The sequence below is a fragment of the Pygoscelis adeliae genome, unplaced genomic scaffold, assembly GCF_000699105.1.
Source record: "Pygoscelis adeliae isolate BGI_AS28 unplaced genomic scaffold, ASM69910v1 Scaffold356, whole genome shotgun sequence".
NCBI classification, from domain to species: Eukaryota; Metazoa; Chordata; class Aves; order Sphenisciformes; family Spheniscidae; genus Pygoscelis; species Pygoscelis adeliae.
Genome location: NW_008824949.1, coordinates 917,933 through 930,714, shown reverse-complemented (window position 1 = coordinate 930,714; position 12,782 = coordinate 917,933). Strand labels below are relative to the sequence as shown.

Genomic DNA, 12,782 nt, shown 5'->3' with positions numbered 1-12,782 from the left:
CCAAAAAAAAAGAATACAAATACACTTCTCCTCCTCTTACCAAGTCCCAGCGCAGAACGGGAAGGGAGGAGCAGCAACATTTTTCCACAGTATCTCTCTCTCATTCTGCATAGAGCCGATACCACACGGACACATCTGCTACTGTCAAAAGCTCCTTGAAGGCTCTGACCTGGTTCCTGAATAAACGCAGTAGTTTTCCTGGGTCTCTTGGATAACATTAGCCTTTTACACAATCCACCTGGAAATGGTTCTTTGAAGTCAACAGTGGGTTTCTGTGTTTAACACCCAGCCATCTGACATGCTGCAACTATCAAAAATTCCTATCTTGGTGTGACAGTTGTGCCATCCTCACTTAAGTTAATATCAATGCAGCTTCTGCATCTGTCATCAAGTGCTGAAAAAGAAATATTTCCCTTCTTTATGTAAGGAACAATAAAATAATTAGAACAGTAGGAAAGTACCTGAACACACTGTGATCAACGGAAACAGCTTTAGTCCAATTCCTATCACCAATTAAGAAATCATTAGCTGAAAAAAACAGCTAATGAGAAGATTATCGATTTCCTAAAAGGATTTACAGAAGGAAAGGGGGACATGCCTAGCACTTGGTTAAAGCATTACCTGCTAGACCTGCTGCCACCTACCTCACAGCAGAAAACACAGGCAGAGATGGCTATTACAGAGAGAGTAAGAGGAATTTGTTTACACCAAGGTCCCCTGAGGAGTAGAAAATGATACCAGATGGCCCTGACTACATGCAGTGCTTGGATTTACTGTGGCAGATGGGGAGATAGGTAAAAAAAAAGGGGATATTATAAAATTGACCGTTTTATTTAACTCATTAAAATACTCTGCCTCAAGAAAATAATCCTCCATGTGGAACTAACTATTTGGAAAGGTTTGATCATTTAAAATTTTATATTCTCCTTATCACATAACCAAAAGCTTCTTTAGTCACTGCAGTTTCAGCTACAGAACTGAAAATAATAGTTCAATGCAGAGATAACAGAGGCAGCCAAAAGCAAATGCTGTTGCTACTTCTAAATGGGTAGGAGAAAAAAAAATAAATCACAAATCTTCTACCACTTAACCGAGTGCCAAATTGAAAAGTACATGTTATCAGAATTTTTGTGCTAATTTTAACTTGCCAATTTTTAATTTAAAATCCCTCACCTGCTGCTATAACTTGGCCTCTGTAGTTCAGGAATCATTAAAATGAGTATTAACATTTCTGGTGGCTGCCCCAGGAACTGGAAACATGATCTGAGAGATAGGAGAAAAGAAAGACGACAAGACCTCTCAGCAGTGGCACCTCTTATGATTAATACGCCAGAGGTTATGACAGCAGTGAAAAGGCTGGCTGTCACATCCTCACCAATACACACCCATCCATAGAAGAAGGTACTATCCACTATCCAACACTGGAACAAAACGTGTGAAATGGGACCTTACCTACATACCTCCCTAAACCGCTGTAATTGTTACACACACAAAATGAGGCTGAAGTGGAACACAGTCAGGGTGCCAGCTTAACTAGGGAGGTGGGGTGCACATGCAAATGACAGATGATAGTTTAAAGAAAAAACCCTAACGTTTTACAAAATGTAAGCATCTGATGCTGCACTAAGCTATCTCCTGCTTCTGCTGCAGATCTTGCAAACTCTCGGAACTTTTGGAAACAGTTCATGTATGTGGAAAGATTAAGCAAGGTAAAATAGTGAGATTATCAAGGAAGAAGGTAATTAGGGGGCAATCAGGAAGAACACTGGGAGCTCTGGTGTAAACATCCCTGTGTATCATTCGCATGTGTGGGTAACCTCTATCACTGAACTTTTTAAACTGGTAACTTACTAGTTGCATATGTACGTTGTAAAAAAAGTTTAAGAACGTGCAGGAGCAGCTCTCGTCCATGTCACTAATTTTGCAGCGGCTTTTCACAACAGAATTAATTTTTGAAGGTCTAATGTCAAAAATGCTTGTTTAGGCCTGATACACTAATTCTGTCTAAAAATACTGTCTTGTGGGAAAAGATGGTTTCTAATAATTTTGCACTGATTTTATACAGTAAAACACACACATGAACAAGCACTCCTGGGGATCAATACTAGCTTCAATCCTGGGATACACCTGTATTGTTACAAAGCCAACAGATAAAACAATCACTAGTCCAAGAGACAGGCCATACCTGTTATTGAACTAGTAGACAAACAGGACAATGACAAAAATGTAAAGACGTTAAGAGGCACAATGGCCTGCGTAGTATAAGTAATAAATGCCATGAAAACCAGACACAGTCATTCAAATGGAAACAAGAAGCACTTCAGTTAAGAAGGTATTTCAAGCCCTGAAAATCCATTTCAAACAAACAAAAAAAAAAAATCAAAAGAAATATATTTGGCAATGTTATCTTTAAAAAGTGCAGACAAAGTATAGCTTAAAAAGGGTACGGCATTAAAAAGTTTTCCCCTAAAGAAAGAATTTTATGTTGAGTCTGTGCATGTCAAGCATTCCTGACTTTTCAATGCACTACAGTTATTAGAGTATAATATATTTTGCATAAGAAAAATAGTGCCTGACAAGAGAAGGCTGTGCCTTGGAAAGGGAGGGATCTTTTATCACTCTTCTGCAGTGAGAGGCATCAGCAGTTGGCAATAAGTCCTCCAGCAGATTCACCAAAACTAATGCTTATCAGTAAGAGGCGAATGCACAATTCCCAAGGGAAAAGCAAAATGCCTAACAGGTCCACTGGGAATGCACCACTTTGGTTTTTTGTGTTTGTTGGGGTTTTTTGTTTAGAACTGCTTTAGAAACACTTTGTACTCTATCTGCAGCATAAATATTTAACTAAACATCTGTTTTATTAGCCTTAATAGCTTTTATTTAATGAAAAAAAACCCCACACACCTCCACTAATTTCAGCAGTTCACTTTTGAAAATGAGCTAGTAAAGTTCTCTGGGGTCTCAACAGCTGTCTCCATCAGATTTCTACTCCTCAGAGCCCAGAACCAGAGCCCAGCTCGATTTCGAAGGACACTATGGATATCTCTCTCAACAGTAGCAGTAGTGTAATCACAGTACCCAATACATAATTCCTGCTATCATTTTTGGTGCCTACACTTTACTGACTTGGCAGAAGACCATCTCCCAAGAAATACTGCCTTTTAAAAATGTATTACCAATTGCATAAACAACCAAAACAATATTCTCCTTGCTTCTATCCTTTGTCTCAAATAATGGAATACACGGCAAAATTCATTTGCACTTTATTAACCAGCTGATTTCCTACTCTAATTCTACACTTTGTCTACATCATTTCTTTCCTATCAGTGACACTTCCGTGACAATAGCAGTGTTATCCAGAATTCCAAGTGTAGCCCATTTTTGCAATACAATTAGTGACAAACATTACAAGGACCAGTCGCGTTGTCAGGACAACATAGAACCAATGGGGGAGAGCCCCCTTCTTCATTAGTAAGACTTCAACCTCTCAGAAGGCAGCCATCCTTTGTTTTTGCTCTCAGCTGTGAAAGCTGAATCGCAGGATACTTTGGTGATTGCGATATCACGATGAGTCGCTATGTTCTTCCCCGCTCACCCTTCTTAAACTCCAAATTCCATCTTCCCTGAGAATAGGGCCAGAAGTAACAATTAAAATAGCAAGTGTCTTCAGAAAAGAAAGCTACACAGAATTTATGTCTGGCTGCCAAAGTACATTTTGCTACACTAAAAACTTTCCCAGTATTCCTCATTTCTCAATCAACGTTCCCTCTGAACTCCGTGAAGTGGATGGGATGGATGACAGGTAAGAGACAAAGATAAAGGGAGCAGCCGACATTTACTGCTCATGTCAGATTGAGGAGAACGGTGAAATTTGAGCGTTTAGTGATGGTGTCCAATGGACAAAACTAGAGGAATAAGGCATCCTAATACTAGGGCTGCCACCTCCAGACGACTGAGTCCTTTTCCTCCAGTTGATTCAGGTTTGTGGCTATGAGCAATTCCTCCTACTTCTGGGAGGACATGAACTGTGGCAACGTAAAGAAAAGTCCCAGCAGAAAACAGCATAGCAACTCCGGTGGCATTGACTTCTGAAAGGGCTTCTTTGCTACTCTGAAATGGGAAAAAAAAAAAAACGGAAAGAGCAAAAAAACCATGAGGATAAGCAGAAGTTCTTCAATCAATAATAAAAAAATTCTGTAAGTGTCCAGACACAGTAGGATTTCTATCAACTCTCATTCTCTCACAATGACAACGGTTTACTGTGTTGTCTTGTGTCTCGCACCTTACGTGCAGCAACTGGCATTCTAAAGTTGATGCAGGGGGCAGAAAGACACCTCTCATCCTAATTAGTTCACTTCAGACTTCTAGGAACCCTTACAGAAGAAAGAAGTCACAGTCTGTGCAGAAGCATCTTGTCTGACCATCTCACAGCAACATACAAAGTGTCAAAGTGACAAAATATGCTTCGAAAAAATAAAATTCAGATTGCAAAGCCACAAATTTTAGGAAGGACACTCAAGACTGACTTTTTTCCTTTTTCTAAACAAAGAGTTCAAATGAGATGTTAGCCTTTAAACATCTGGTCCCCTGCTGGTCAGAGCAAGATTTGCTAGTTTTAAGTCCCAAATCATCACTCCCTCAATATTTCATTTGTATGTACAAGTAAACACCCAAAACTTTTCCAGAATTTCCATGCAAACTTCATTAAGAAATGCATCTTCTGGATCAAAACTGAGCATCTCTTCACATTCATACTAGGGTTAAGATCATGCTACACATCATTAAATGTAATTAAACGCAAACCCACTCATCAGTTTCAAAATGCTTCTCGAACAATTTCCAACTCAAGTGTGATGGTAGTTCTCTGGTGTACACTCAGGTTATTTTTCCAAAGAGCAGAGATCTTCTGCTCCAGAACTATACAACAACTGTGACAGCCCTTATGCTTTATCAATTCTCCGTTCTTTCTGAAGTGCAAAATGCAAAACCAACTCTTAGTGAGCCTACATTGAAAGAATGCTCAAACGGCATTCTCATTTCTATTTACAAACCCAACCCTTCCTGCTGTCTGCAATATCAAATATAACTCCTCTCCGGCAAGTAAAGGGATTAGCCTAGACGATTTACTAATTCAAGGCATGAAAGATTTTCATGAGATCAGGTTGGATTCTTTACGACACAACACCATAGTGTGTCACCAGCCTGGCCCACAGCAGTTAGAAATACAGGAGTGTCACAGGAAGTGCTATGAGAAGCAGAAACATTTAATTTGGACACAGATGATAAACTCATGTGCAGTGGTCCATTTCATAGAATAGTTTGGGTTGGAACGGACATTAAAGATCGTCTAGTTCCAACCCCCCTGCCATGGGCAGAGACACCTTCCGCTAGACCAGGTTGCTCAAAGCCCCGTCCAACCTGGCCTTGAACACTTCCAGGGATGGGGCATCCACAACTTCTCTGGGCAACCTGTTCCAGTGCCTCACCACCCTCATTGTAAAAAATGTCTTCCTTATATCCAATCTAAATCTACCCTCTTTCAGTTTAAAAGTTTGTTGTATAGAGTCAAGACATGACTACGCTTTCAGGAGTATGAGAGGCAAAAAGGCTGTTCTAGCTGAGGATTCAACTTCTGACACAGCGTGAAAAAGACTTTGAACATATATGACCAATTCTGGGATGGTGGGAGAAACTAGCAAAGATTATTTTCTACCTGCATATTCAAATAAGAATGCAGCAACACTGAAAATTACTCAGTTATATAGTCATCAGATAAAATCTGGTATATGAGTAAATTGTTAAGTTCTCAGCAAGAAGCAGTAGAAAGGAGAAAAGACAGAAGTCAGCCTCCTAACAAAAGCTATACAAAACTCTATAGAGGAGTTATACCACTGGTTCTGATGGAAAGCATGGGTTATTTTTGCGTTTCACACATTCATATTGCTACCTTTTTGTCCACTTTTTTTTTTTTAAATCTTCATTCTGCTAAATTTTTCAGGCAGTTTGGAATTATGTTCTATGAAACTCATACGGTCTTCCTTTCCCCAAACTCCACCACTAAGCTACATTTCGGGCAGAACAAAATCACGGACCTACCTTGCTTAGCCCTAAGTATGTCACCATCGACATAACAGGTGCTGCTAACGCAAAGACCAGCAAGTGCTTTCTAATTCGATTCCGTTCCAGCCCAGCGTGCATCAGGAAGGAAACCAGGCCAAAGGCAGCTGGTGCCTGCAAAAAACAATATTCACTGTTAATATAATACCTTCTAAAATCCCCTGAAATCTGAGATAAAGTTGAAATACGACTTATTACATTGAAATTCACTGAACTAGAAGAAATTCAGGGAGAGCACTAGTATGTTGCAGTTAACCCAAACCAATAGAATTCTGCAGACTGCCCTACCTTAATAACAGTACCTAATGGAAACCCATGTTCTGGCTATCAGAGTACACATATTTGTGTAGTCATTATAAATACTAAAATGATCACTCTGACTTGAGTCATTGCTATAATCCCTAAGTCACCATAAACGTGTAATTTCTTTTTTCATCCTGGTACTACTATGCATACTTAGATGGACAGTTTCTTTATCTACAGCAGAAAAATTCTACAATTAACATGGAGGGGGGAAAATTCCCAAACATAAATAACTGTCAGCCTCCACATGAACAAAGACTTAAGAGTTCTTTTGACTAGTTCATCATTCAGTTTCATTTCTGCTCCCACCGGGAAGCAAACAAATACTTCCTTCTTCTCCCTCTACTGGCATCCAGTTTCTTATCTACAAGGCATAGCTGTCCTACTACTCAGGGACTTTACTATATTTTTGCTCGCATAAAGACAATAGCGGTCCACCCTGACATTTTTGAGGTAAGACAAACTAAAATATATTGAGCATTTTTTATAAACAGAATCTTTTTTTAAGCCTAGAAGGAAACCATGAATGAAGGAGAAAACCCGAGAAAGACAAAAGCGCCAATCAGGATCAGAAGACTAGAAAAATAAAAAGACACCAGAGAAGAAATAAATTTCTCTTTCAATACCAAATATTCCTTGATAATCTTTCATAGGAGAATTTTTTCTCTTCTAAAATTGTACAATTTCAGAAGTCAGTTAATTATAGAACATTAAGAATACATCTTAACAGAACATTAAGAACAATAAAAGCAAGTTTCACTTGGCAATAGCCATAAACTAAGCTTCACAGCAAGATGTGACATTGACATTGCCACCTTTGAAGAGCGTTATGTAAACCACAGTTTATTCTATGAATAGTGAAGAAAAGACATACTAGATGTGGATTTCCTAACATTTTGAACATGCAATTATGCAAGCAAGATTTTGGATGACTGTATGACTACTATACACGTGTGCTACCATAAGTCAAATAAGCATCTGCACGCGTATGTTTAGAACCTATATAGCTAATAGATATCTTTGCATAAACATTAAGGAAAAAAGATCTTCCCATCTTCAAGAACCATTGTTTGCTTGTTACCATGAGAAAAACATTTAAATTTTCTTCCTGCAGAAATGGCATATGTTGAAGCTACTACAATAACAGAGGTAACCAGAAGTTGTAATTTAGTACTCTGATATTACATGGTTTCAAAAGACACTAAACCCCTTTATAACAAGCATCCTTCCCATTTTCTTAAGAACATCACAGAACGAAAAAGCTGTTGTAATCCATATAAAACTGCTTTTCCTCCTTGAATACACTAGCATATACTTCTGTGCTTCACCCTCTAGAACTTCTCTGAATACACCTCTTACAGCAGTAAGAATCTTGGGGGGGATTTGTTTGTTTTTAAAAAAACCACACCACCACACTAGCTTCAGAAAAAGTCAGTGTGAAGCTGCCACATTTCTTCATGAGCTATTCTTCTCTCCCTACTTTTGGGAGACTTTTCCCAACCATTGCAACCAGGGTAGGCAGTCAGAACTCTCTCATTCATACCCCATTCTGACTTAGCATCCACCATTTGCTATTCTGTCATAATCATACCAGTGCCTTTTGGTCCTTGAAGCTGTACTACTAACCTGTTCATTTCAATGGTGTTATACATTTCCAGATTACATCACTAAGGAAACTTAAGATCTTTAGTAATTTCTGTATGCTTTAACAGTCTTTTAAAGAACAAATAAGATTTTTTGGACGATGACTTACCTTGTGCAACATAATCGCGACAAACACTATCAACTGGACACTAGTCTGAGAAGTAGAAGCTGCTGCTCCCAATGCAACACCATCAGCTGAAACAGGAGTGCAAATTCATGTATTATTCCTCCACAACAGTTTCAGCTTTCCCATTCTCTCAATGGCTGACAGTACAAAACATGTTGATTTGAGAAGTCCTGTTACTCAAAATGCCATTAACAATACTAACCCAACACGATTCACTCCTCTTTGTTTCTTAAGCCACCACAATTTCAGGATTTCAGACAACCCTCAACAGGAGCTGTCTTATATTTCCCAAGACCATAAAAACCATACTGAGAATCTATTCTGTATTGACACATTCCGACAAATGAGAACCAGGTAACAGGTTTAGTTATTTTAGTCTTCTGCAGTAGAAGTGGCTTCCTGTCTAAATTAAAAAATCTGCTTTAGATTCTACACATTAAAAGAATTTTAATTATTACCCTTTAAATGAATGTTAAAATAGAAATACTGTTGTAAATACTATTTTTTTTCAATTTAACATAAATATATTGCTAAATGAAATAGGAAATGGATACTGTATTAATCCTTAATATATAGACACTTCGTTTAGTGAAGAAATATCTTTTTCATTAACAACTTATGACTTATCTAAACAATAACTTTCAGTAGGAGATATTAAAAAGCATCATATTAATACTACACATATATAGTGAAGAATTACAACATGAACATGGGTTGACTGCAACACATGCATAACTTTTTCAGCCCTTGCAAGTCAGCCCAAATGTGTTTCAGTCAAATCTTTGCGCTCCACCCTGTAATGTCCTTTTTTCCACAAGATATTCTTCTTTTAAACTTAATATTTAAAAAAAAAAAAACACAGCTCAACTGACAAGCAAACCCAAAGGTGTTTCATACTACTTATCAAATGTGTTAGCATGTATTGAAATTTAGCAGCTAAAGCAGCCAGCAAAGGAATTGAAGCGGCAGAGAGTGAGCACCACACAACTTTTCATATGGGAAAAATAACAGTGAAAATACTGTATCCAAATAAAACTCCATGGAACATTCTGAGCACTGTTTCCCAGTAAGTTTTGGGGAAGATCCTTAGTTCTCCCTGCCCTGCCTTTTTTTTTTTGTATAAAAAGCCACCTTCAAAAACAAAACCCAAGTGTCTCTATCACATCTAAAGATGAGCCACACAGCAACGGAAGTCCTTGCCGAGTGCTAACAATAGATCCCACATTACCTGCAGCATGGACGACTAGTCCCAGCGTCGTGGTGATTTTGGAGTTGCCTGATCTTGCAGCTTCTGGATCTGAAACGGTCATGAGGAAAGTTAGGATAAAGAGAACAAATACATAAATTATGCTGGAAGAAAAATTGTAAGTATCACTGCACATGTCTCTACCAGCTGCTTAGGCAGTTATATCCAAAACTATCAGCTTTTGTACTTCTGCATTAGATTTACTGTAAAATAGTCTGATACCCAACACCTTCAAATCACCTGAAGGTCTGTCAACAAGCGACAGAATCATAGATAATTCTTTGCAATTTACAGGATCATTGATATAGGCAGAAGCAGTGGTTTTTCTTAACCTCCCGAAACAAATGTTAAAATTCTGCGCTACCAAGGGGAAGAAAAGCTAGTTTTGCATCCTTAGAATCCAGAGCTGCTCCAAGAGTCAGGATGATTTTTCCTCACATAGCCCCATGTTGGCATCTTCCTTCAGGTGACAGTCTGGGGAGAGAGTCTGGGGCAGTCTCTGTTGCACTGATTCTCTGGCAATTCCTAGTAAGCAATAAATTCTACTTGTCATGGCAGCAGTTGCAAAGACTTCCCTCCAACATTATACACCACAGAGGAGAAATGCAGCCAGTGCTGCTTGAGATCCAGTGTTTTGACTGCAATTGTTTGACAACTACTCTGAGGACGTTTGCGCGTTAGCTCATTACACAGCACAACAGGGCAACATCCACCACTACGCAATCCGCAGTGACACTGTTACAAAGAATCACTGCAAGGAACAGGACAGATAAGATGCTTCTATACTTGTGTAGGACTTACTATTCAAGTGTTTAATTCCAAATGGTTGAACAGCCATTATTTAATTATGACAGTGGTCAGTAAGCTGACTGCAAGCACACTTACACAGCTACTTTAACATCTGCACTGCCGCCAAAACAGAAAGTCCAGTCCTGTTCCTTTCCTCCTGTCTGTCCCCCCGCCCTCCAGTCTCTTCCCTTCATGCCCAGGCACCCACGTAGTTGCCCAGTGAGTCAGATCAGGGAAGTGAGCTGGCTAAAAACTAATGTATTCTCTTCAGTCAGATTAGTCTTCTGACTCAAGGGGAGCCTATTTGAGCAATTAATTAATTGCATAAGCTGCATTTGGATGACTGTGACGGTATACTCATGTCAAATAGGAGGAGATATTCACAAATGACATTTCCTTTAAATTTGGTTTGGATTCACCAGAACTAAACACAAAGAGAGAGTTCACATTTGATTTCATACCTCCATTCTGGCCCACATAATTTGTCTAGTTTAGACAAAGTAAAGTCTAGCCACTTGGGAGATACCAAAAAGACCAGACATTGGTTCAAAAGAGAAAAATGTTTTTCTTCAGTAGCTTTAAAGAACATTACAAAAACACTACTACATTTCCTGTGACAGAGGTACAGACTAGATAAAACTTTACATAATATCCTATTTCATACTGTGTATCTCTAACACAGATCATAGTCAATTTTCTCCTGGTATTTGCTCTGATCAGAGACATAGGAAAGGGTTATAACCTCTACAAACCAAGGATTCTCCTGGCAGTTGCTCACCTCCATCCCCTTGTCATCCTCACTGCCACTATTTCCTTTGAAAAGCTCTGAAAAATCAGCTAGCCATGGCCGTGGCTCCATTTATGTTTCTCCAGGAACATAAAAGTGACACAGCCCCTGCACTGGCCTCCCATCTGTCCCACCACACTAACCCCATACAAGCATTTGTGCAGCTGCACTGTGAACTGCCAAGGATCCAACCAAAACATATCCCATCTCCTTTGCATGTATGTTTTACTTTTCCTTCAGGATCAATTCCTTAATTTTTGAGGGCCAAATTCCACCAGAGAAGATTATGTGGGACAAAATGAGCAGCCAAAGGCAATAAAATACCTTTTCAGATGACAAAACAACTTTGGTGCATTTCAAGCTACAGTCTGAGCATGAAGCCACAGGCAGGAAACAGAGGCAACTGTAAGGCATTTTGAGAGTCTTGCAATGAAGTTGAGAAGTCTTTGGACTAAGCAGGACATGTTTTGAAGTAAGTGAGGCTCTAGACTAGTGTGGGAGTCCAGTAACTTACTGTTACTGCAGTTACAGTAAAGGACCAGAGCTTACCTCTAGTCATTTCTGCAGTCCTACCTAAGATAACTTTTTGTTCTTTGCAAATTTTACCTACATTTATGACAATTAAGTAGGAAAAACAAACGAAGATATGACTAACCTGAAGTTTTTTGGAAAGCCAAAGAAATCCCCTATGGGTGATACTGTAAAACAGACAATAACTCAAGTTTCAAGTCACCCTCCACCCCCACACCATACGTGCTCATACAGTTATTTCATGTTAGCGAAGCAAGCTCTCAAATTATCCTGAATTCCAGGATAGATTTCCAGCACAAACATTTCACACAGACCTTGCTTTATGTTTGTAAAGCACCTACTGAAACTCTAGACGTGACTGGCCACATTAAATCCCAGTAGCATTCAAAAAAATTACAACTTGCTAATGAAGACTAATTAGCAAGTCTAATTGAAGTGAATCTTTACTTACCATCTGTAGAGTGCACATGAGAGCTGCCTATCTGGTCCACCAACAGCATGAAGACAAAGCCGAGGACAAGGGATACACCTATGTAGGCATGCAACCTGGAATGGTCATGGCCATACTCATGTACAACCGGGATTTCCGCTACCTTCTCAGACTCAATCACATGCTGCATCTCGCTCGCCGGGTGATGCTTCCCTGTAGCAGGCAAGCAAACAGATTAGGAGACAGGGGACTAAACATGGCATGGTCGCTTTCTCCTCTGCTGAAAGCGTTCCTCACACTTTCTTGGACAATACACAAAAGTCCTCACTTAAGGTCAGTCTTAGACCATTTTACTTAGGGAAGCACACATTTGTCTGGTTGGCCTCTCCCCATACATTTTCAGCATGGAAAAGCAAAGAAAGCATTAATACTTGATAAGCCAGGCTACTTTGTTTAAATGCTGCATTTTAAATACAAACTGATTGACAAAAACTGCTAATAATTCCTTTTTTAATTGAAGTTGCCAGTTTTGTCAGTATTCAGAGATACTGTCAAGTGGTTAAGTCATAATCTTCATTTAAATGAGAAAATACAGGATGAGGAGATAAAACAGGTTCCATCGACTAAGAGATCTAATGCAGTCTCAAAGAAGATGAACTTTGTATCTCAAAGCATCAGTCTCTAGTTAAACAAGTTAGGATTGATACGCTCCATTGATACGGACTAGAACAACAGTTAAGTCAGCACAGTGTCCTAGAAATGTCAGTACCATCGTAGAAACCCAAAGTCCAAGCCCTGGGGTTGAATG

The 12,782-nt window shown here is 39.1% G+C and overlaps 1 protein-coding gene across 1 annotated transcript in view; it reads right to left on the bottom strand.

Moving 5' to 3' along the window:
* Positions 1 to 13: 13 nt before the first annotated feature.
* Positions 14 to 12,782, bottom strand: part of SLC39A9 (solute carrier family 39, member 9) — a 23,898-nt gene continuing 11,129 nt past the window's right edge. The window contains exons 3-7 of the mRNA XM_009325583.1: positions 11,996 to 12,187; positions 9,420 to 9,488; positions 8,174 to 8,259; positions 6,097 to 6,231; positions 14 to 4,110 (exon numbers count right to left, since the gene is read on the bottom strand). Coding sequence (XP_009323858.1) covers positions 3,880 to 4,110; positions 6,097 to 6,231; positions 8,174 to 8,259; positions 9,420 to 9,488; positions 11,996 to 12,187 — 713 coding nt within the window. The 3' untranslated portion in view covers positions 14 to 3,879. The remainder of the gene's footprint in view (positions 4,111 to 6,096; positions 6,232 to 8,173; positions 8,260 to 9,419; positions 9,489 to 11,995; positions 12,188 to 12,782) is intronic.